Source organism: Balaenoptera borealis (genome assembly GCF_965194805.1).
Source record: "Balaenoptera borealis genome assembly, chromosome: 17".
NCBI classification, from domain to species: domain Eukaryota; kingdom Metazoa; phylum Chordata; class Mammalia; order Artiodactyla; family Balaenopteridae; genus Balaenoptera; species Balaenoptera borealis.
The window spans coordinates 59,508,397-59,533,890 of record NC_138876.1 but is presented as its reverse complement, the minus strand read 5'-3'; the positions used below and the strand labels follow the sequence as shown (position 1 = coordinate 59,533,890).

General features: G+C 42.1%; 1 protein-coding gene and 1 long non-coding RNA gene across 2 annotated transcripts in view; one reads left to right on the top strand and one right to left on the bottom strand.

The window, feature by feature from the left end:
• Positions 1 to 1,523: 1,523 nt before the first annotated feature.
• On the top strand, positions 1,524 to 19,890 carry LOC309614867. The gene is made up of 2 exons (XR_014236444.1): positions 1,524 to 8,289; positions 9,097 to 19,890. It is a non-coding gene; the product is annotated as an uncharacterized lncRNA (long non-coding RNA).
• Positions 12,104 to 25,494, bottom strand: part of ZNF704 (zinc finger protein 704) — a 218,841-nt gene continuing 205,450 nt past the window's right edge. The window contains exon 9 of the mRNA XM_082363482.1: positions 12,104 to 25,146. Coding sequence (XP_082219608.1) covers positions 25,035 to 25,146 — 112 coding nt within the window. The 3' untranslated portion in view covers positions 12,104 to 25,034. The remainder of the gene's footprint in view (positions 25,147 to 25,494) is intronic.

The following is a 25,494-nucleotide window of genomic DNA, read 5'->3' as shown; positions in this document are numbered from 1 at the left end:
TTTCAGATAAAAGCTCAGGCGTTAGGACTTTTCAGTTTTACCTTATCTTCCACGTGCTAGTTTGGTTTTCTTATATACTGGTGGAAATCTCAGATAATTTTATTCTAAACTTTAATTATGCCTTGAAGAATTTTACAAGTGCTGTTATGGGCTTAACTGCAGTAGAGCATTCTGCATACTAATACTGCATTTTATCAAGCACAGGAAACTGGAAAGACTTTAATCTGTCCAATTTTTATTAGTAATGCTTGAAAATGCCAGAAAAACTCTTTCCTTTTTTGTAACTGGCTCTCTCCCGCCCTCTTCTCTCTCCCCTCTTTCACCCTCCTCTAGTGTACTTGGAAAAGACAGTTTGATCGCGCTTCTGTCCTGGCCAGGCCCATGTGAAGGCTCTGCCATGTTCTCTGGCTCCGCGCCACCCCCCACTCCCCCAGCTCTTGTACGAGGCTGCTGGGGAGAGGCGACAGGAAGTCCGAGCTTCTCTGCACATTCCTCTCCTTAAATCTCTATGATACTGTGACTACAAGGCTGTGTGCTTAGGTAGGGCGTCCAAGTGGGACACTTTTTGAGAGTGAAGCAGGGACTATTAACAGTTACACCAGGGCATCACACAGAGTGGCAGTCCCAGACAAGCTGAGATGAATGGCTACCTTAGTATAGGAGGCATTTCCTGAAGGTTTGTGGACAACAGGAGGGAAACGCAGGGCAAGCAACAACTTAAACTCAACTATCACTCACTCACTCATGGTCTTCCTGAAAGTCCTTCAGCATCCCTGCCCTGGGAGCTTTCTGGTTTCCTCAGGTCATACACTGCTGCTCATGGCTCAAGTTTGGGGAGGGGGAGGGATTGATGTGAAGGGGCCTCTTTTCTGCCATGTCCAATAGGGTGACCATTAGCCACATGTGGAAATTTAAATTTAAAGTAAAAAAAAAAAAAATTCAGTTCCCTGGTAATATCACCACATTTCAAGTGCTCAATGGCTGCATGTGGATAGTGGCCACCATGTTGGACGGCATAGATGTAGAACATTTTCTTTTTTTTCAATCTAAAACATTTTTCATCATCTCAGAAAGTTCTATTGGACAGCACTGTTCTCTCCTCATATCTCCCTAGTCCCAGGTCTCCACTCACTTACACACACACACACACACACACACACACACACACACAGAGCTCAACTGTGCAGATTCCATTTGTTTATTATGTAGAAAACTTGGCCATTCAGGCTTGCCCAAAGGACCTCTTTTCTTTCTACTAAAAAGAACTATCAATGCACTCTGAGGTGTTTTTCTCAAAACCAAAGACCTACCTACCTACCTAGAGATGAATGACCCCTCTCTCCCAGAAGGCAGAAATATCTACAGTCGGTTCTGGTTTCTCTAAAGTTATGACACTGATTTTCGAATGTGGCATTTGGAAGCAATTTTATTACTTTATCATTGTATGGTGAATAGAGAAGTAGAAGAAGTTCTAAGTCAAATCCTTTGTTTATTTAGCTATACCAAAATGTTCATTGCAGCTCTATTTACAGTAGCCAGGACATGGAAGCAACCTAAGTGTCCATCATCGGATGAATGGATAAAGAAGATGTGGCACATATATACAATGGAATATTACTCAGCCATAAAAAGAAATGAAATGGAGGTATTTGTAATGAGGTGGATGGAGTTAGAGTCTGTCATACAGAGTGAAGTAAGTCAGAAAGAGAAAAACAAATACAGTATGCTAACACATATATATGGAATCTAAGGGGAAAAAAAAAAAAGGACATGAAGAACCTAGTGGCAAGATGGGAATAAAGACACAGACCTACTAAAGAATGGACTTGAGGATATGGGGAGGGGGAGGGGTGAGATGTGACAGGGTGAGAGAGTGTCATGGACATATATACACTACCAAATGTAAAATAGATAGCTAGTGGGAAGCAGCCGCATAGCACAGGGAGATCAGCTCGGTGCTTTGTGACCACCTAGAGGGGTGGGATAGGGAGGGTGGGAGGGAGGGAGATGCAAGAGGGAAGAGATATGGGAACATATGTATATGTATAACTGATTCACTTTGTTTTAAAGCAGAAACTAACACACCATTGTAAAGCAATTATACTTCAATAAAGATGTTAAAAAAAAAAAGCAAAGAAAAGAAAATGAAAAAAGAAATACAGCTCAGCCTTCGGCACAACATCAACTTTTAAATAGAAAATATTTGACTTGTACAGGGGAAGAGTCTGCACTGTGTTAAATAATCTTGCCAGATGGCCATCCAAACAAATGAAGTGAAGCAAAACAGGCCAGATTTACGGTTTCATTGCAGTCAAAAATAACTTTCCTATTATTAAAATAAGTAATTTCGTGTAAAGGTATTGTGGTTTACATAAAAATTTGGGGTCATGAGATATGCTAGAAAATATACTGCAAAAGATGGCAAACATTTGCCCGAGAAAAGAGGCTATTCCTTTTCTCTAGGCAATGCCAAAGGTGTATGCTTGTAATCCAGTTTTTCCAAATGATTTTCAGATTGTAAAAGTTCTAGGGTTTAAGCTTCTGTTCAGAAACATCTGTTGCTTGAGTTTTCTCAGAAAACCATCTTCCTTCCATTGCTATCCCCTCAAAAAAACTTAAAGGGGAGAAGCTGCTCTTCATGTTTTCTTTTTCTGTAACCCATTTTTTCAAGAAAAGATCAGACTCCCTGTGACTGAAGTAGCCTTGCAGTTTTATTCTATTTATTCATTTAATAAACTTTCAAGTGCATTTTGATGTCTCTTCCTCCCAAGTTTGTTTGGAATTTACGCTTCCATTTCTGCTTTTGGTAGAGTAGGTAGACAGAAGCTATGACATTATGTCCACAAGGCAAGACATGTGCCCAATTCACTACCAGAAATTTTGATCAACCACCAGCTGAGTGTCATAAGTTAAGGTGCTGATTTGGGAAAATAACATATAAGAACGGATGATCGGATATTGAATAGAGACAAACACTTTAGGTATCTAAGACTTAATTCATGTTTCCCACTTGGATCTCCTGCATCCTTCCTTCGTATTCATTCTTTCATTCATGACCCATTGTATGCCACCTACCAGAGAAGTACCAAGTAAGATCAGCGTAGTCCCTGCCTTCACAGAGCTCTTAGGCAGTGACTAAGAGAGACCTAACCTCTGGCATGAGCTGAAGGCTTCCCTGAGGAGGTGGTGAGGAGTTAGCCAGATGAAAGGGTGTGGGTGGAGGTGAGGGCAGGGAAAAGGACAGTAAAGCTAGGGGAAGCTCTCTAGGCAGAGAGAAGAACAAGGGCAAAGGTGCTGGGATGGGAGACAGGATGTGTGTGTAAGGGGCTGGAGGGCCAGCAGGTAGGCGGGGTGCCTTTGAACACGGCTGAAGTGGGCAGGGACTCACATATGCCAGCCTGGGCAGGATCTGGAGTTGTATCGTGAGGGCAAAGGAAATTTGCCAAAGTGCACAAAGGAGGAGTTACACGATCAGATTTGTGTTTTTAAGATCTCAGTGGCTTATGCGAGGAGAATGCATTGAAAGGATGCAACACTGACCGAGGGACATCTGAGCAAGTACAGGTGACGGAGGATGGGGGCTTCCACCTGGGTGAGAGCAGTGGAAACAGAATTGAGTATATTTATGAGATATTTAGGAGGTAAAATCCAATGGACTTGGTAACAGATTTGCCACAAGGAGTAAAGGAGAGTGTGGTGTCAAAGATGACACTGGGCTGGGAGAATCATATGACACTATAAGGTAGAGACTAACTGGGGGAGGGGAAGACGAAGAGTTCCAAAGAGGCAGAAAGGAGAGTGAGGAGCAAAGCTTTGGCGCAGTCTCACCAGAGGTCCTGTAGGAGTGGGAGGTGTGAGCAATGCCAAGTACATTTAGGGAGATTTCAAAGTAGAGTGGGCCTGTGCCCTGTTCTCTAGAGGATGCTGCAGACAGCAGCCATCATGGCACCAGAGAGGCTATGTAAGGGAGGTAGTGTGGCATGCCAAGGCCTGGGATAGCTTAAGACAGCCCTCCAGTCGCCCAGGACCCCAGGAGAGAGGGAGAGGGGTTGTAACAAGGCCAGGAGGCTGGAAGGGTCTTGGAGGGAGTAACATGGGGAACTGTCAGTAGATGAGCCATGGACTGTGTCAACTAGAGTCCACAGCAGAGTCATGATGGGATGATGAGTCAGGAGTGAATGATGGTCAAAAAGAATGAAATCATGCCATTTGCAGCTACATGGATGGACCTAGAGATCATCATACTAAGTGAAGTAAGTCAGAAAGAGAAAGACAAATGCCATATGATATCACTTCTATGTGGAATCTAAAATATGATACAAATCAACGTATCTACAAAACAAAAACAGACTCACAGACATAGAGAACAGACTTTTGGTTGCCAGGGAGGAAGGGGGGTGGGGGAGGGAAGGACTGGTAGTTTGGGATTAGCAGAGGCAAACTATTATGTATAGGATGGGTAAACAACAAGGTCCTACTACATAGCACAGGGAACTATGTTCAATATCCTGTGACAAACCATGATGGGAAAGAATACGAAAAAGAATATATGTATTAAAAAAAAAAGAGCGGATGATGGGATGGTAGAGACAGGAGTCCAAAGACCAGAAAACAGCACATGACTTTCCAGGACCAGAAACTGTCCACCTCTCCATCTTCATGCCTGATCATGTGCAAATGCCCAAAGAAAAAGGGGGCAGGGATAACTTGGGTGAACTGAGTTTAATCAGGAACAGAAGAGCCTTGAGAAGATCCATAATTTTATAACAATTCTGTAGCTAATGGTAATCAAATCTGGAGAATGAGTGGGTTAATCATAAATGAGATTGGGATAATTAGCCAGCTATTTGGGAAGGAAAAAATACATTTTAACCTTTACCTATACCAAAATAATTCTAGATGGCAAGAAAAAAAATTAGCACAAATAAAACCTGAAAGAAAATATAAGGGAGTATTTCCTGATACTTGAATGTGAGGGGCCCATCTAAGCTATAAGCAAGAGGTAAAATTTTAAAGAAAAACATTGACAGACTTAATGATATAAAGATTTAAAATTTGCACGCAAAAATGTCTGAATTTAAAATGCACATAAATTGGATACTACTCAGTCATAAAACAGAATGAAATACCTCCATTTTCAGCAATGTGGGTGGACCTAGAGAACATTATGCTTAGTGAAATAAGTCAAAGAAAGACAAATACTATATATCACTTATACGTGGAATCTAAAAAATAATACTAATTAATGTAAATGTAAAAAAACGGAAACAGATACACAGACATAGAAAACAAACATGGTTACTGAAGGGAAGAAGGAAGGGGGAGGGACAAATTAGGGATATGGGATTAACAGATACAAACTACTGTATATAAAATAGATAAGCAAAAACGATATACTGTATGGCACAGAGAATTATACCCATTATCTTGTAATAACCTATAACAGAATATAATCTGCAAAAATACTGAATCCCTATGCCGTACATTTGAAATTAACACAATATTGTAAAACAACTATAGCTCAATCAAAAAATGCACATAAATTGAGAAAACTATTATAGCAAATAAGAGAGAAGTTTACAGTCTAACAATCTAAAGAATGCCTACTAATACATAAGGAAAGGGTAAGATTTCAAACGATAAATAGGCAAAGGACATGAACTAACATGTTGTAAATAGAAAACGTAAAGGGTTGACTTGGAAAAATGTTTAATATCATCAGCTAGTATTCAAGAAACATAATTTATTTTTTTAGTTTAATTTTATTTTTTAAATTGAAAAATAATTTTTTTGGCCTCACCGTGTGGCATGCGGGATCTTAGTTCCCTGACCAGGGATCAAACCCGTGCCCTTTCAGTAGAAGTGCAGAGTCTTAACCACTGGATCCTCAGGGAAGTCCAAGAAATATAACTTAAAACAACAATGACATGCCTTTTAATATCTGTTAACTTAGGAAAGATTTTAAAAATGATAATACTCATTTCAGTTGAGCATACAGGAAAACATTCATTTTGCTGATGGGAGAGAAAATTGAGCCAGATCATTTGGAGAGTAATTTGACAATCTGGATTAAGGGTTTCAAAGAGTTTAAAATTGGAAATAGCTTATGTTTTCCAAATAGGGGACTATTTTAGGAAATCAGTATATATCTACATGCTGTACTATTACCCAGCCATTAAAATACAGGCATTTGAAAATATTTAATGACATGGGAAAATGCATATGCTATAATGTTCAGTGCTTAAGAGCAACATGTTAAATTATATATACAGTGTGATCACAACTATGCAAATAAATATGCATGGAAATAGTTTGAAAAAAATGCAGCAATCTACCCATGGTTATTTTTGAGTGTTGTGATTATCAGTGATTTTATTTTCTTCCTACTTTTCTGCACTTCTATCATGTGGAAGAATTCTAAGTTGGAAAAATTAGAAAATAATCTTTGTTAGAAGTAAATATATACTTTTAGCTTTACTGTAACTTAACTAGTGGCTCCTTGTTCTAATGGTTCCAAATGATTTTGTTGGCTAATGCATTTGTCTCAAGCTATTTAAGTGATGACACTGTGGATGACTCAGATAAACATTTATGGCCCTCAATCTGTGTCAGGCACCATTTTAAACACTTTACACTTATTAACTCATTTAGAACTCACAGTACTCATATGAGATAGGTCATATTATTACCCACATTTTATGGAGCAGGAAATTGAGGCACAGAGAGATTAATTAATCTTCCAAGGTCACATTGCCAGTAAATGGTGGAGCTGGGATTTGAACTCAGGTACTATTGCTTCACTGGTCCTATCCTCTGTACTCCACCCTGTTATGTTTAAGAGAATAGACAACCTTGTCTTTCAGAAAACTAGCCAACAATAAAATCTTATGAAAGCAAACTAGCATCAAACAACATTAATAAATGTAAAATGATATTCTTGGGTCATGAATCTTATCTATGAAGTGAGAGAGACAAATTAGATGACCTTTAATACCCCTCAGATGCAAATTCTATGATTATATTTATTAGTAACAAAAATTGACTTTCATTTACTGTACTAGGAATGACAGTTATTTTCTCCCCCCATCACTGCCTTCTGAACCTCACACTTTTTTATTAGAGACCCTCCCACCTGACCCCTGACACCACTCTTCCCCCAAGACTAGTTGATTGGAGCAGGGGAAGATATGTCGCCCAAGCCTGGCCAATGATTCCTGAATTCAGGACTGGTGCTCCAAGAGTCTAGCCCACTCTTTTATTTATTTATTTATTTATTTATTTATTTATTTATTTATTTATTTATGGTTATGTTAGGTCTTCGTTTCTGTGCGAGGGCTTTCTTTAGTTGCGGCAAGTGGGGGCCACTCTTCATCGCGGTGCGTGGGCCTCTCACTATCGCGGCCTCTCTTGTTGCGGAGCACAGGCTCCAGAAGCGCAGGCTCAGTAGTTGTGGCTCATGGGCCTAGTTGCTCCGTGGCATGTGGGATCTTCTCAGACCAGGGCTCGAACCCGAGCCCCCTGCATTGGCAGGCAGATTCTCAACCACTGCGCCACCAGGGAAGCCCCTCTAGCCCACTCTTGACCACATGTGTTGCAAGTTCAATGTGGGCCTCTCGTGGCCATTTTTCACCGTGTGCTAGAGAAGTAAAGAAGGCAGCTGTGTAGAGAGAGAAGAAAAGAGACCTACAGAGAAGAGAGGAGTCCTGATCCTGCCACCCCAAGGAGGCTGGGTGAGGGGACGGGACTGGCAAGGTGGAGAGTGTGGCTTTCTTGTTTTCCAGTGGCTTTCTTGATCTTGATTCTAGGACTCCACGAGGCCTGGCAACACTGTCTGACCTTGGATCCTATGAGAGACCTTGTCTCAATAAATCCTCCACTTGTGTTTGTTTAATATAGTTTGAACGGGATTATTACTTGCTTCCAGCCATGGGAGACACATGTGTGCAGCTGGTCCCCGGCATGTCTGGTGTAGCCAAACAGTGAACAGTGAGCAACATTTGCATTGAGCCCTTTTGCAAAATCTGACTTGACATGTTTTCCTGTGATGATCTGGGCATTAGCATGAAATCAACTAGATATGGCAAGGGATCCACTAGCCAGCTTGTTGGCTGAAGGTTTTGGTCTAGGGTCCAAGGCTAGTTTGCAGGTTTAACTTGGAGCTGAGGACTCTTGGTTGTTTTCAGGTTACCCAGGGCTCACTGTGCTTTGGGGGGGTTGATTCATCGCCATCTCGTGAGAGACCCCTGGATCATCCAGTAGGGCAGCGTCTTGGTGCCCAGGAAGAGAGAGGTATGTGTTAATCAGCACTTTACATCTCACCTGACCCCTGTGCAGAGACCCCCTGGGAGCAGAGGCACTGACCTGTGCTGGGCGCTTTGTCAGTCCCTGTGCGTCCTGCAGCATCACGCCGGGCCTTGTCTCTCTTGCTTCTGATACTGTTGCTGCCTTGGCCTGGGCTGGTCTTTCTGTTTGCCCCGCAGCACTTGCATATAATTTAGAAAAAATGGAATCAAGTTAAATGAGTTAGAAGTGGCTGCTTTTGGGAGTGTGATGAAGGGGTGGAAAGGGGCAGAGCAGCAGGACTTGCTTTCAATACAAGCATTTTACTGCCCTGATTTTTTTTTTTGATTTTTTTTTTTTTTACTATGTACATATATTACCTGGATACAAACAGTCACTGTCATACCCAGATCCCAATCATGAAAATAGTGTTTATTTTTTAGTGCCAGCCTAGATTCTCTCTCCTGTGTTATTGACTCAAATCCTATTGGCCTTCTTCCCTTTACTCTGCATGATTTTAATGGCACAGACCTATGCTGCAATTTATTTCATTTAGACTCATTCATTTTTTTTCACTCACACGTTTATTGAATTCTTGCTATGTGCAAGGAACTTCTACATAAAAATAGTGTATGTTAACTGTACACTTTGTCCTATATGAGCTAATTACTAGGTAATCAATAGAGTTATTTGGAGTTGGTGATTTTGAGAATGTACATCTTCTAAAGAAACTTTAAAAATGCCACTTAGACCAAATAAATGTCTATGCCAGGCTTCAAAATGTTCACTTCCTTCTTGCCTCTTTGCTTTGTTCAGGCAATGGTAGATGGAAAGCAGAGAGTGTATCTACAGCCTGAAGAAATGATCCATCTGAACAGTTTTTCATTCATTCACTTAAAAATTTACTGAGCAGGGCTTCCCTGGTGGTGCGGTAGTTAAGAATCCGCCTGCCAATGCAGGGGACACGGGTTCAAGCCCTGGTCCGGGAGGATCCCACATGCTGCAGAGCAACTAAGCCTGTGTGCCACAGCTACTGAGCCTGCGCTCTAGAGCCTGCGAGCCACAACTACTGAGCCAGTGTGCCACAGCTACTGAAGTCCACGTGCCTAGAGCCCGTGCTCCGCAACAAGAGAAGCCACTGCAATGAGAAGACCGCGCACCACAACAAAGAGTAGCCCCCGCTCGCCACAACTAGAGAAAGCCCGCATGCAGCAATGAAGACTCAATGCAGCCAAAAAAATAAATAAATAAGTAAATAAATTTATTTTTAAAAAGTTATTGAGCACATACTACATGCCGGTGTAAGAAGTGTAAGATCTTGGAGGGTATTTTCTGTGGGGAAGGTAGCTTTCATTTTTTTACATTAAAAGAATCCATTACAGGAACTTCCCTGGCAGTCCAGTGGTTAAGACTCCGTGCTTCCACTGGAGGGGGCACAGGTTTGATCCCTGGTCAGGGAACTAACATCCTGCATGCTGCGAGGTGCGGCCAAAAAAAAAAAAAAAAAATCCATTACTTCATTAGATGTTTGCTGCAGCCTCTCTTCAGATAGCAGGCATTTGGTCAAAACTTGTTTTGCAAATATGATTGACACACAGCTTTGCAGGACACCATCACCAGTCCAGATCCCCAGTATTTTCTCCTGCTCCCTACCCCTAAGGGCCATGCAGCTTCCTGGGTGACTCTCCAAGGAGCAGAACTTGCTGGGACCTTGGCAGGAAGGCCTGGAAGAAGCAGGAATATGCAGTTTGAACACCATTCCTAGGGGTTGTTACGTCCATCCTCCTTCTTGGCAAACATGTGGGCACTAAAAGTCAACTGTCTAGCAATCATCTTCAAGAACCCTCAGGCCTGAGGACGACAATGCTTTGTGGGGAAGGATGAGGCATCTGATGTGGTCGCAGGCTTGGCGGACACGCTGCGGGAAGGACAGGGAGAAAGAACTCTTACTGATGGATATGAATACAGGGCCATACTTTCCCTGCAGTGGCTTTGGCTTGTGGGGAGAAACTGGCCAAAGAAGGGATAAGAATGGACAGCGGCAAAGAGGCAGGAGGACAGGATGGAGATGGAAGGCAGCCTGGGGTGAAGAGCAGCCCTCACCTGGTTCACAGGTGGAGGAAACCAGCAAGCAGGGGGAAGAGAGAGGAGCACTGCCGTCGATCACTCACAGCAGACCCACAGACGATAGCCCCTAAAAACGCAGAACATCTACTGGGCGGTGTCGGGGGGACGTCCACTTCCATCTAAGCTCTGTGGCCTTGGGACAGTTAACCTTTATGAAGGTCTTTCATTCTGCATAAAATGGGGAGAGTGGTTTCCCCACACAGAGCTGCTGTGAGAGTTAATGAGATGGTCACATGGAAGCGTCCAGCACATTGCCTGGCACTGTGCTGTAGGAGCAAAGCAAGTCCTATATCTCCCATCCCACCGCATCTCAGGAAAGGTCAAAGGGCTCAGGGGCCCTGTGCCGGATGCAAGGGAATAACAGATGTTCAATGACGGGGAGATGGGCTGGGGCTGGGGCTGGCGTGGAAGAAAGCAGCGGGTGTCCAACTGAACAACCTTCTAGTTCTTGAATAGGCTGAGCTGTAAAATTGTCTCCACTGCCCAGTCTATTAATTGATGAAATAATGGTGCAACCAAGAAAACATTCAAACGTGGTATGTAAGCTATTTACTAAGGCCAGACATTTTTATCTTAGAAAGAATCTTCTTAAGAAATTGAAAAAATTCTGAAGGCACTCAAGAGTTTGCAAGCACTCATCCTGGATATCTGAGAATTCCAGTATTTGAGTATTTTGGCTTCCATTTGGGGAATTCTTCTCTGTGAGTGATGACATGTTATTTCAAGTAATTCTCACAATAGCCGCATGAGGTAGGAACTTCTTGGAAGCAGGCAGTAGACCATGAGTCATAGCTCTCCTCACCCCAGCTAAGGCAGATTGGACTAGGAATAGATATTGTCCAAGCCAGACTATTTAGTTTTCATCTCTTTTATTATCATTCCTAATATAAAAACAAGACTTAAAAAAGGTTAAATCAAATATCCAGTTATCTATCTTGCAAGAGGCAAAACTCGGATTTGTGTCCCAGACTGTTGAACTCCAAAGCCTGCTGCCTTGCTGCACAAATACATATGCTTGGTCTTTGCAGGTGAATAGGTCAAGTTCTAGTGGACATGGCCTTGGCCTAGAGGAGGGTCTCCAGGCTGGCTTGGCATCAGAATAGACATTGCCTTTCCTCTGTTTGCCAGCTTGTGTTTACATGACCCAGGCAACAGGACCAGCGGCGTTGCATGAGCAGCTAATGCATCTGGGCAGTCATTGCCAAGGGAATGGGTTTGAGTTGTAATTATCAGGGCTGAACTCTAGACCAGGGGGCTCCAATCCCTGGGCCTCGGACCGGTACCGGTCTGCGGCCTGTTAGGAACCGGGCTGCGCAGCAGGAGGTGAGTGGCGGGATCCAGCAAAACTTCATCTATCGCTTCCCATCGCTCGCATTACCATGAACCATCCCCCCCATCACTCGCATTACCTCCCTCCCCAACCCCCTCCCTCGCCAACCCTGTCTGTGGAAATACTGTCTTCCACGAAACTGGTCCCTGGTGCCAAAAAGGTTGGGGACCACTGCTTTAGATGAGAGATATACCTACAACATGTTTCTAAAAATAGCCTTGATGGTGAGCAGTTGATATGGGGAAGATATCCCTTCGGTTTTAAATTATTTTTACAACTGTAGGTAAAGCCTCAAACCCTCTAACCCCTGTGAACCTTTCTTGGATACCAGTTAGTTATCCTTTACTCAAATAAACAGCCCCCAAGTAGAAGCAGATACACAAAAACTTTTATTAAGTGGAAGTTAGACTTCATGGTAATTAACCAGTTACAAGTGCATTTCAATGCATGTGTGTGGACACCGTAGAAGTCAGAATGGTCTTCCTGAAAGTCCAGTGTTCTGGCTCGGCACGTGCCAGTGCAACCCAAGGTAGAACCATACACGCAGGAAATACAGGGCAACGATGACGTCAGACTAGATTGCAACACCATATTCATTGTTACAGCTAAGCATTACAGAACATGAAAGTCCAAAGACCAGAAGACTATTACTAAAGTGATTCTTACTACAGACCTTTACTTCTACTTAAATGCTTCCATAGGACCAACGTAGCAAATCCTCAACTCTGGGGGGACAGCACCATTTCTATATTTTATGCTTAAATGGGCCACAGAAACTGTAAACATTCAGTGGTCCTTGTGATGCCCATTGCAGGTAGATGCCAGCTGTCCCCTTGGGAAAGTGCAGTTTACTTTAATTGGTGTCAACATTTTATATTGTAAATCTTCCATCTGAAATTTTTCTTCTCTTTCAATTAGCACCAGTTTATTTGAAATAGTTTTCCTGGTGTTAAATATTTAGGAAACATTTTTTGTTTAACCAACACACAAAGTCCCAAACAATGGAAAGCAAAAAAACATTCAAAAAGTTGTTTTAGAGAACAGCATTTAGAAAAACAACATCATTTAAACATTCGACAGATCTATGTACAAGGTGCCCAAAGCTGGCAAGGAGCATGGCTGAGGAACAGTCACATAAAAGGTTTATTAACCTGAACCTTCTCAGGCTGTATTTACAGTCGGATAGGTATTCAGAAATGTAGTATCAGAACATCTGAATTTGGCTAAAAATCATATAAAAAGACACATCCCCACCCCCAATAACTTCTAAATAGGTAGCAAACATATCCAGTATAACCACAAGTACCAGGTTTAGAAGTGTGTTTTTCCATATTTTACATACAAACAGCTGAGAAACTTTCTCAGTGGACACAGAAGAGATCCGGAATGGCAGAGAAATGGAGTTCTTTATTTCAACATTGTCAGATGAAGGAAAGAATTTTTTTCATGCTGAGTAATGTAGGAAAGTACTGATTAAGGAGCAAAGATAAATTATTAGGGAAAAAGGTTTCAAGGAAATACAAAATCTAAGAGGGCTGAAGAAATGTGTGTATGTTTTATATGGACTTTCCAAAAAATACAAGTAATGATCTCCAAATAACTTTGAAAAAAAGACCAATGATTTTGCTTTGCTGGACAATATTTTTATGTTTTGTTCTTCAAAACTATATAATCCAAACCCTTTGGAGAATAGTTTTTTTCCTTAGATTGCGACTTAAAACACAATAGACACAACCTATGCTATATTCATCCAAGGCAATACTCATTAACTTCATGTAGTTTTGTTTGCTTGTTAATCCAGTGTTACTAGAACAGTCACCTTTAAAAGAACTGGGCCCATTTTTGTAACAGCCCACATTTCCCATTTCTGCTGAAGAAGTAAAATATAAACCATTTCTCCTTTATTCACTTCATGGCTGAATTTGTTTAGAGCCTGAAATTTCAATGCACTGTCTTTAAAAATATCAGCTAGAACTATGTAGATGGAAGTCCTACAACCCCGTAATGACATGCATTCAAATGTGTTTTGAACAATTTGCAGTTGTGGTAAGTCTCTTATGAAAAAAATTGACTTGGATTGGATACAAAATAACATTACTCTTTGAAAATGCATAGTTTGTAACTTTTTACATTCATTCACTAATATTAAAGACTTTTGTTAAGCCAGTACTTACCTCCGAATGGTGGTAAGATTGCATTTTGAAAAACCTCTAAAAATTGGAGAGCATTGCCTCATTGCTTTTGAATTAGTGCCCGATTCCGAGTTAATGCCGGTCACGTTAACACCCGCATCGTACAGGAAGGGTTGCTTCTTCTGTCTTTCTCTTTTTGTCTAGCAGGCACTAAAAAGCAATGCTTTCTACTCTCAGCAATTTCCATTAAATACCCCATTTTAGCTATTTTATAATTTCATTTTAATAGGTTAGATTTGGTGTAGAAAACAATTTGAAAGATGGCTTAATTCTTAAAAGTAGCATGTTTTTAAACCCTATCATGGATGAAGGGCAACAGAGGTCTTGTATTGACTGTGGTTCTCTCAATCCCCGGCTCCCTCATTTGAAAAAGATGACCGCAGGCCACTCGGCTGTTGTATTTGATGATAGTTACAAACCCTTTGGGACCTAGCGATTTTTTCTTATCCTGAGTTCTTCCTCTAAGTATATAGATTTTGATACATGAAACACTTTGGAAACTACACTAGTGTCTGGTTATTCCAGAGAGCTTATGTTTCAATGGCTGACTATCGTCCAACCATTAATTATAAAAATAGGAATTTAAGGGCATGTTGTAGGAAAATACTGATTAATGACATTTTAAAAAAACGTATATGATCCGCATGCCTGGGTTATTTTACACCCAGGACATTTTCAGTTATTGAAGTCACAGAATTAGTATATTTGGGGAGTATTGAGTTCTTCCCTAAAAATCTAAATCTATTCTAAAGCTTTCTACCAGTGATCACAGAGGTTCCCCCAAACAGTCGGGATACTTTGGAAGAAGAAGCTTTGCTATCATCACAGGGCTTGGTCAAGTCACAGTCATTGCTTTCCAATTAGCAGAGTGTAGGGGAAAAGGCATAAGCAAAGCAAGCATTTGTAATCTGCAAAGTGATGCATCTTTTTTTTGGCCGTACCACACGGCACACAGGATCTTAGTTCCCCAACCAGGGACCAGGGATCGAACACATGTCTCGCTGGAAGAGCAGTCTTAACCACTGGACCGCCAAGGAAGTACACCCCGTGATGCATCCGTTCTTTTTGCTTTTGCTTTTGCTTTTTAATTTCCCTTGGGTGGGAGTAGTTTATGGATTATGCTACACTGTATATCCCTGAGGGGTAAAATCCCATCTCTGGAGCCACTGGCCCCCAAAGCTCTGCCTCTTTCCTTTCTGTCTCGGCCATCTGTGCCCAAAACATGGGAAGGGGGCTCCACCAGGGTGAGAGACACGTGCTTCACGACACGAGCAGACTGGATGAGTTTTCTCTTTGCATAAATATAAACTTAAAGCAATTATACCCTGCAGGAGCCACTACCTTTTCACACAATAAAGGTCAATTCCATTTTCATGCTCTGTAATCCTGGGCAGAGGTCAGGGCCTAGAGCAATGAACGTGAAGCTCTCTTCCTCTGCCCTGATCACTCCATTGGCTTTGCTCTGGAGGGGACCAGTGGGGTAGGGGACTTGGGAGGCGGGCTTTGAGTCAAAGTGAAAGGATTAGGTATCTGCCTTGTCATTCTTTATCAGTGAGTCTGACCAAATCTTTTGTGATGAACGTGGCAGGTTGTCTGCGGACCGACCTGCTCTCTGAATGATCACCCAAAACTGTTCAGACAAATGGAAGCATTTCCCGGAAGGAAGGGTGTAGCCTCATAGACTAAGCCTAACATACCAGTCCTGGTAATATTTATTCCCTTGGACCTTAATTGAAGAGTGAGAGATCAGGAACACAGAAGCAAAAATGTTTCATCCGGGGCTTCTGGAAGCAAACATACATAACAGCATGGCCTCTGGCTTGGGCGGATAAAGGCAAAGAGGAGAGGGTAACATTTTATTAGCGAATTCGAGGTGGTTGCCGAGATGGGAAAACAAGACTAGTAACTAGAATGGGAACTGTCCTTTCTCTCCCTTAACGCTCAATTTCTTCTTCTGAATGCTGGTTTTTCCTCTTTAGTCAGAGACGTAAAGAGAATTCAGAAGAAACTAAATGAGCCACTTTTTTTTTTTTTAAAGAAAATTACTTTCTTTAATGATAGTGCTGTTGCCTTTTTCAGGAGTTGCTACTTGCTCCCCTGGCTAGTTTTTCTGAATTAAAAATTTAGAGAAAAAAAAAAAAATTTAGAGAATTGCCCCTAGTAAGTATGTAAATGTAACGGTTAATCAGACTTGAGAATTAATTTTTAACACTTTCATAATATAAATAAAGGGGATCTTTCCTTTGGAAGCTGGCAGTTAATAATTATGTGGATGGTGCTCAATAGGAAAGAATATTTTTAAGAAACAAGGACTACAGTTTAAGTGTTGAATTCATAATCTCCACCTTCTTTCAAAAATCTATAGTTTTTTTTTTTTTTTTGAGTGGTAGCTTCTTTCTTCTTCCCTAGAGCTTGGGTCCTTTGAAGTCCTGCCACTATCATGGCATTGGTGCTTACCACTGCAAAACGGGCTTCTTCTCCAGCAGAGGAGGAAAGCTCACTGTTTCTTCCTCCAGCACCGTATTGCTTTCGAAACATAATAAAAGTATCTTTTATCAAAAAGCCTGTTAATGAAGCAGGTGATGGGCCAAAAAGGTTTAGGCCCCATGACTAAACTTGTGAGGGGCTTTACCCTAAACTCAGGATGTGAAACCTGTGAGCTGATGGGAGAAGGGGAAGATGAAATCCGTTCAGGGACTGGTCAACCTTTTAATCACTTCCAACGACAGAAATCTCAGGCACTGCCAATGTTGTTTAAATTATATTCAGATTTAAACTTGACCTAACCATATTACCGGGTGTTTCCAACATTGAGTTGACAGTATTTTTCAATTTGATCGTTACAAATTGTAAATTTGAGCTGTTTTCAAATTTGGGGGCATCAACATAAGTTTACATGGATAACAAATGTTGAATGTTAGCGGTAAAATAACTTTTTTTCCAAGGAGTCAAGTTTTACTCAGAACATTGCACCAGCTAATCAACTCCTATAATTAATCACTTAGATAGTTGGAATCTAGGGAATAGGGGTCTGGTAGGTACCCTAAAGGGATAAATTCGGGGGTGACTGAGTGTGCATTTGACAATGTGAATGAGTGGGCTCTATATTTCTATGCTGAAGTACCTGGATTGTAAGGATGGGTGAAGAACATGGGTCCCTGGGTCTTCTCAGGTCTAGAGTCATTCTGGAAGACTGAGGTCTGAGCCAGCTCTTACACACGCTCTTTCCCTCCTCCCTCCAGGCAGTAATGAGGCCGAGTCACAGGTTGAAGACCACTTGAACCAGGCTGGCCTTGGAGGTGGTGATGGTAATCTTAAATATTCTTATTTTACACTGGGTTCTAGGGAAGGTCAAATGAAGTCATGTATCTGAAAGAGACATACTTTCTCATATATGTGAAAGGGTTAGTGATTATCCCAACACCATCAGGACTCTGGTGTAAGACACAGTCTAAAATAGCTTAGTTCATCCAAATGAAGGAAGCAACGTCTAATTTTTTCCATGACACATTTATTCCCATTTTGTCTTTGCCCTCAGGGAAAGGTGTTAAGGTTTTCTACGTGGAAAAACTCCATTTTGAGGTTACTGGACATTCTAAAATACCTAAGTACCTACCAGTTCTGAAGCAAGGATTTTGCCATGTCAGAGGTGAAACAAAGGAACTTTTATCCTGGGATGCAAACTCATGAGGCAGGATGGCGTGGGAGGGGGTGTGGAAGGGTTGGCAAAGGGCTTTGGCACAAGGAGGCAATGTGTGCTATCTTAAACTGCAGGGGCTCCTGGCTGCCTTCTCCAAAGGCACAAGGCTGTTCTTTGCCAGCCCTCATCACAGTGGTCACGGCAGTTAAAACAGTAAGAAAGTTAGGATTACAGTCATTCCATGCTTTGGGGCCTGGCCTGGGCACGCCAGGAGGCAGAGTGACAGCTGAATAACGCTTCAGTATATTTTGATCAGAGGCAAAGCTAGTTTAAGGATATTGTATTTTTATCTTCAAGTCTTCCATGAGAATGATTTCTGGGGAGAACTGGCCTCTTTCCCTTCTTTGATTTTAGTTGCCCAGATGGTACCGATGTGTGAGTTTGTAGGGCTGATGGAAGAACTTGAACTGATGGCTATGGAAGGTGAAATCTGCTTTTCCCAACAGTTGAAACTGGTGGCCAAAGGCTGCATCTGCCCACATACAGGTTCTCTTTGGTCTGCACACCGTTGGCCAAGAATCTGAGTTTAGCTTAAGTGTCAGGTAACATTATATTTCCAAGTCAGAAGATCTAGCAGCCCCAGGCCTGATTTCTGTATGGTTCTGATTGTCTAGAGCTGGGATCCCCCTTTAAAGGGGGTGTGTGTCCTCTTCACCATGATCTCCGTCATTCTTTAGTGTCCTTCTTCTGCCTGATCTGAATCGCTCATTTACAGAATCTACCTGTTCTTTCCAAGGCATCTGCTTAGAAAGGATTAGGAGGCTTCTATTTAAATAGGAAGCAAGACTCATTTGGTTCAAAACCATGCAGCAATAAACACTTCTTGGGAACCTTTAATGCCAACATTAGAGATATTCCAAGAGAATGAAGATGGAGATTTGGGCTGCTTCATCTCAGAGATGAGGCTATATACATTTTCCCCCAACTCCATGCATTTCTAGTTCTCATGTGTGCAGATTCTAAAGCCTGTTAGAAAGCAAAGTCAGAGTTACCCTCTGACCACCTTACAGGGGTTGCCCAACGGGTGTACGACCATTCTATCCCAGCTTTTCTTTTGATGTTATCTGCATACTTGACTAATTAGTCTAGCTTTTGAATTACCGAAATCTTAGAAAGAAAAGATGCTTTCTTGCTTTAACAGTGAGTGGGCTAGAAAAAACTGTAGAGCATTATGAAATGGTTTTGGCAAAGCTCAAAATTATTTGTACGGTTAATCAACTCTCCATGGCTGCCTTCCTTGTTTCCCGACTCTTGGGAATACAGTGACTTTCTGATCTCAGACTTGCCTGTCTGTGAATTCTTCATGTGAAAAATCAAGCACTTGTTCTGGTAAGGAATTTAAAGTTATTTAGTTAGTGCTGGGGACAAAATTATTTTAAACATCACTGATTACCTAAGAATTCTATGTTTGGGTTTACACACCATGATTTTAGAAATTTCCATCAAATGATACTTGCTAGTTAAAAGCAGCTTTGTGGTTCTGGTAGGTTGAGGAATAAGTTTGTCCTTGTGACAGGAATCTATCATTTTACACTAAAGAATTTACAAGTATATTTCTCCCATTGCCTATAAGCATATCTATTAACATTTTAAAGATTTAAGATACATAAGATGATTCTTAAAGTTTTTTTTTTTTTTCCCCAAAAATACTTTGAAAACACGCTGGTAAAGATAAATGGAGTAGCTGTTGCCATCTTGATTCTCTTGTAATAATCTTCCAGCTGATTTGCATTTCTACCCTTGCTGCAGAGGGTTAATTGAAAAGATATGCATCAGAACGCTTGCTTAAAAGAGGCATAGCCCTTTGTTTGGAGAGCAGGAATTGCTTATAATATTAACACTTCCTGTCTGGTAAAATATTGTATTTTAAAAAATAAGCTACAATGTATAAAACCAAGGTCATTTCCCACAAAATGTTCATGTTCTTTGTGATTACAAAACACTGCATCTTGTAAAATATTTCCAGTTCTGTTAACTTGAGAAGTACTAATGCTTATTATAAAAGTGTCACATCTCTCAGAATTGTAGAAGCCTACGCAGTATATTTCTTGTCTTATTTGGAAAATTAAGTTATAATTATTATTGTATTTAAGATTACATTTTGACACAACACATTACCATTGTGATTCTCAGACTCACAAGAAAAGTTATAAAACATGAGATTGTCTTAAAAAAAAAAAAAAAGGAACTATTTACAAAACAGGACCAGAAGTAAAATTCCCATTTTGATTTCTGGTCCTATGATAGATACACCTTTTAAAGCATGTATATCATTGATTGGATCTGGACTTTTTCAAAGTCAGTCACAATAAGCAAACCAGTCGGTTTTAAATGCATTTTATACTTTCTTGCTCTAGTGGTGTGCATTACTTAGTGATACAATTGGTACCTAAAAGTGCTAAGCTCGTTTTATTTACTGACTTCCGGTTTGACTAGTTACAATGCAAAAGACAGAAGGAAACAGTTCCGCTCTGGAGGAATTCCCACAGGTATGGGGAACAGGGAAAGCGTGTGTGCTGCTGGTTGGGTTATTTTCTTAGAGAAATGAAATTTCCAGTTGACCCGTGTGCCCAGCGCTTTCTCCAAAATGATCCACATCCTCATCCATATTCATGAATCGTGCTCTGTTTCCACTCATTTGTATGCACAAATTCTTCCCTGCGTTCATACAGGTCAGAGCTACAGTTGATGTGGTTGACAGAAATTCTACAGGGTCATGAGAAAAAGCAGCACCTTGTCCACAAAAGTCCATGGAAGTTTGCTCCTTAACCTGCTGTTAAAGTAAAATGCACGTCTTTCACGTCCCTCACCTATAGAATTCAGCTAATAACCAGTCATCCAACCGGCTGATTATAAAAAGGAACACCAAGGTGTCATATTCATAATTACATTCACAAACAGCCTTACATGAGTCTGTGAAAACCCACCAGGGACTGTGCTGTGGTTCAGATGTCAGCCTTAGAATGCAGGTCTAAGAAACAAAGAAACTGTTCTGTTTCATAGAGCATTCCTCCACACCTCAAAAAGTCGGTACTGTCCAGTTCATGGCAATTTGTCTTGAAATGGTATCGTGTTCATTAAAAAACAAACAAACAAACAAACAAACAAAAACTGTTCTGACTAGAAAAGATGCTGGAGATAATAAAAACCTTTCTAGTCTTAGGATCCTCCAGATCTATTTTTCACATACCCTTTAGTTTTCCCTGAGGAAAAGAATATTTTTTACAGTATTTTGCTACTATTCTCAAGGTATTCTCTCCCCTATGTACAAGTTCTGTCACTTTTCTCTAAACATTCCCAAGTGAATGCTGCGCTTTTCTTTTCCAATGAAGTCTGATGAAGGCGGAAATGGGTTTTAGCAGTGCCGGCTAATTCAGAACCCAGGGCTGCTTTCAAGTGTGGCTTAGTGTGACACCAGCGACAGTGGACTTCAACTTAAGTGATCTTGAAATTTGATAGAGGGCATGTCAGTTTCAGAAATCTTTTGCAACATACATGTAACTATTTTTTTTAAAGTTTTGTTGGAAAGCCCAAGAACTGTAACACACATCATATTGAAAGTGTTCATCTGCAACACAGTTATGCCTGGACAAAGGATCGTCTCATAAAGGGCACCCACCCTGTTGGTGCACGGAGCTGCTGACAGGCACGCACATTCCTGCTCAGAAACCCACTGCCCTCTTCCCGACACTGGCTTTTACCAAACAAGGGAGGAAACTTCCCAGCAAGTGAGGAGGAGAGCAGTCTGTGCCCACCGGAGATGCGCACGGCAGTCCTGCATCCCTGGCCTGAGTGCTTCCCGCAAAGGAGCTCTCTCCTTGCTTCAGTCAGCTGCTCCCAGAGCGGGAACCTGGCAGCTCCCTCGGAGGTGCCCAGGGACAGTCACCACCAGCTGATCAGCACTAGCATGGTGAGCCCGAGCCAGGTGTCCACAGCCCTCCTGTATCTCCTCTCTGGCTCCCCACCCACTTGCTACCCGGGTGTTTCCTCCAGGTGGTCCCACTGCCTCCCATAAATTGGTTGCACATTCTCTGGGAAGAACTAAGGCTTAAAATGACTGCTCTCTGCTGTGCAGCTATCTGGAGAAGCCTGTCCATCACCAGGAAATGCCTTCTTTGGAGAGAGATGAGAAATCTTTTCTGAAGGAAAGGGTAACGGGGAGAGAAGAGTCAAAGGCTACCACACGCCTTCTTTAGAAAGGCTCTGGGACCAGAACCCACTGCATTGCCGTTCCTTTTGCACAGACAGGTGCCCGTGATGGGCGAGGCTTTGGTCAAGCAGCCGCATGCCCTGGGGCTTCCCTTCCCACCCGTACTCCCCTCCACCTGCCAAATGAACACAGAAAAGAACGTGGTACCACAGAGAAGGCATAAAACAGGGACTTCCCTGGTGGTCCAGTGGTTAAGACTTTGCCTTCCAATGCAGGGGGTGTGGTTTCAATCCCTGGTTGGGGAGCTAAGATCCCACATGCCTTGGGGCCAAAAAACCAAAACATAAAACAGAAGCAATACTGTAACAAATTAAATAAAGACGTTAAAAATGGTCCATATCAGAAAATCTTTAAAAAAAAGAAAGAGGAGGCATAAAACAAATCTTGGACTTAATTTGGCACTTCATTTAGTTCCAAAATATAACAAAATAGCTCTACATTTTTTTTTTTTAATTTTAGCATTTATAATCAGTACTGTATATTGCAATTTGTAGCTTTCTGGGTGGCTTAAAAGAAGTTTCATCCCTTTTCTTCAAGGCCAGGCAGGTGAAGCTTGGTAGTTCCCTAGTCATTACATGCCTTGGTACAGGCAATCAGTGTCTGTGTGCAGGAAGTACTGAGGGTCTGTGCCCACCTCAGAGCTAGAGAAGAGGACACACAGAGCCCCGGGCTGGCCAGCAGAAAGGAGCCCCGCGTGAGTGTGAGATGCAGAGAGTGTGTGTGAAGAAGGCTTTGGAAGGAGAAGAAATCCCAAGGAAGCTGCATCCAGCTCTACCCTTTGCTTGTATCGGTGCATTGGCTAATACCCAGGCAAGGACTGAGCTTGGCTCAGCCAGGCCAGAGCCTAGCACTAGTCACGGGCTGTACCTCTGGGGGCAGAGTCACAGAGCCTCACTCTAGGACTGCTCCACAGCCACTGCTCCCTCCTTGTGTCCCAAAGTGCTGGGAGTAGGGGATGGATTTAGCCCCTCATCACTTTAATCTCTTTTGATCAGTGACTTAATCCAAGGATCAAGGGCCATGGAACTTTGCTGAAGAGAAAACCCTCTGCTCCACTACTGCACCCCAACCATCACTGAAGTCCACGCTGAGCCTGCTGAAATGGCTGACCAGCCTTGGACTGACCGTGGCCACTGGGCAATCCAGCCACAGTGCAGGGCCTTCTGGACCAGGCCAGAGCATCACCTCCCAGCAGAGATGCTTGTGGGTGAAGCGACAAGACACCAGGGAGGAGAAAAGACAGGCTGGGGTAGAGGATGCAAATACGTTTCTGCACTTAAAAAACCCTTTCCTGGCTGACTTTGTTAGTGCTCAAACATACATTATAGCTGGTGCTGTATTGATTGGTAATCACGATGTGATATTAAATGAAGCTCTTTCTCTGCTCTTAAAATAAGTGTTTTTAAAGAAAAAAATAAATGAAGGAGGAAAACAGGATCTCTTTCAAGGAATAATGCTTCAAATGTCATGTGAGAGTTTAAAAAATAAAATTGCCAAAATATATGAATGCACAGATTGCAGATGTTACACTGTAGAACCTCCTTCTTTTTCCCTTGCTTAATAAAAAAAAAGAGGATAGTTCTTATGACTAGATGACTTCTTTCTACTCTTTCAAAAAAAAGCGTATGTACAATCTCTAAATATATTAAACTTTGCTCTGTGCAATTTCATTTAACATTCCTATGGCTGATCCTAGGCCCCCGTCCCGACACAGTGCATCCTATAAGGTGCTCTTACTTCTTTGCATAGGTATAGGAGGAATAACTTTAGCAGGGCAATCAAGAGTAGGGTAGACAGAGAATGAGCTTATTTATAGGGCTTGACAACTACTCCCCTGTCCCCGCACCACTACCACCAAGACATACAAACAAACAAATACCATGCTAGAAAGTCTAATAAATGGAACACAGTGCAAGCCCTGGTCCTATTAAATGGAGAGATTCCTATACCAACACGCATTTTCCTTTTGGTGTTCTGTATGTTCCCTTCTGAAAAAATTCTTAATGAATAGCTCCAATATTTTGATAAGAAAAATAAAGGTTTGGACCTTCCTTTTCCCCATATAATCTTTACATTGTTCATTAACCCATCTCCCAGACATGCTAAAGCATAAAACCTATAAAAGTGCACTCAGAATGGATGTTGACCTCACATAACTTTCTGAACAGATGGGGACGTGGAGGCTGTGCTCTGCTGTGTAAAGCACACCTGCCGGGATGGTCTGGAGTTCTCTACCTTTTCTGAAAACAGTCAGCGGTGGCGTTTTGAGGGAAGGAAGGCCTGATGAGCCACTGACCTGGCAACAACTGTCAGATAAGCAGTGATGAAGAGATCCGAGCTATGGCTGGCGTCGCATCCCTGAAGGAAGCTTTGAAGCTTACCCAGATGGCAACGAGTGCCAGGTCTTGAGTGCGTTGTGGCCGGGAGAGCGTGGGCCGGGCCACCCCTCAGGGAAGGCTTCCGAGGAAGACTCCCAGACGTTTCCCAACAGTGACAGCGGGATGTCCTGAACTCAGCTGGGGCTGAAGTCTGCTGGTGATGTCCATTGTCTATCTTTTTTCAAGCTTATGCCCTCCTGGGCCCTTCAAGCTAACAGCTCTACCGTGGTTCAGTTTGGGGCCATTCTTTAAAACAAAACAAACAAACAAAAAAGACATAGAAAAGATACCCAGAGTGCCGCCGTTTCCTGGCAACACATCATGATGTGTACTGCTCCCAGAAGTCCGATGGAGAACAGGCAAAAGACTATTCACAATGAAAACAGGTATCGCTCTTTGTACAAATGCTACTGAATAACATGTAGCTTTTTTTTTAAGTGTCAAAAAAAAAAAAAAAAAAATCTCAGAAACGGCGTTATCCAGAAAGGTTATCAAAATAGGCCTCCTTTCCAGGAAAAATGGGCTGGGTTGGTTCGATTGCTACAGAAGTCCACAGTTTTCAGAGCTAGACATACAGCAAAAAAAAAAAAGTTGATTTTTTAAGGAAAAAAGTAGTTACAGCTGCTCTCGGCTGGGTTCTCAGCAAGAACAGTGAGGGTGGTGACCTCTTTTGTTTTTTGCTGTGATCTCACCAAGGTTCCCGGAAGTGCTTTCCCTGGGTTTCAAATGTGTTTTGTTCAGAAGGAAAAGCGCTTTCCGACACCCTCAGCACAAGTCGAGGGCAGGAGCGTCTGGGCGACGAGCAGGGGCCTGTGCATTAGTCAATGAACCGCTGGCAGGCCTTCTTCCAACGGCAGGCCGTGCACCACATGTCACGGTTCTCCATGCCGTACACCTTCCGGCACTTCTTGCCCTCTCCCCGGGGCTTCCTGTAAGACAGGTCAGGAAACAGTATTCAGTGTGAGGGATTCAATGGGCATTCTTTGGAGGGCTCAAAATACCTGGAAAAATCTAGAAAAAGTTAGGAAACATAGTAGGGCGTCTCTCTAGGTTCAGCCATTAACCTGTGTGGGATGTTTTCACAGCCACTACACTGAACTGTTAAAATTTGCTACTTAATAGTACTTCCAGTACTCTTCAGCTTCTATTTGTCCGTTTGTAGACATGTCCATTTGGGCATCTGCATAACACTGAATTAAATAAGTAAATACAAGAAATACCAGTAGAGAGCATTATTCTTTCAAGTTTTTAAATATGTACTTTCAAATGCTCTCTTG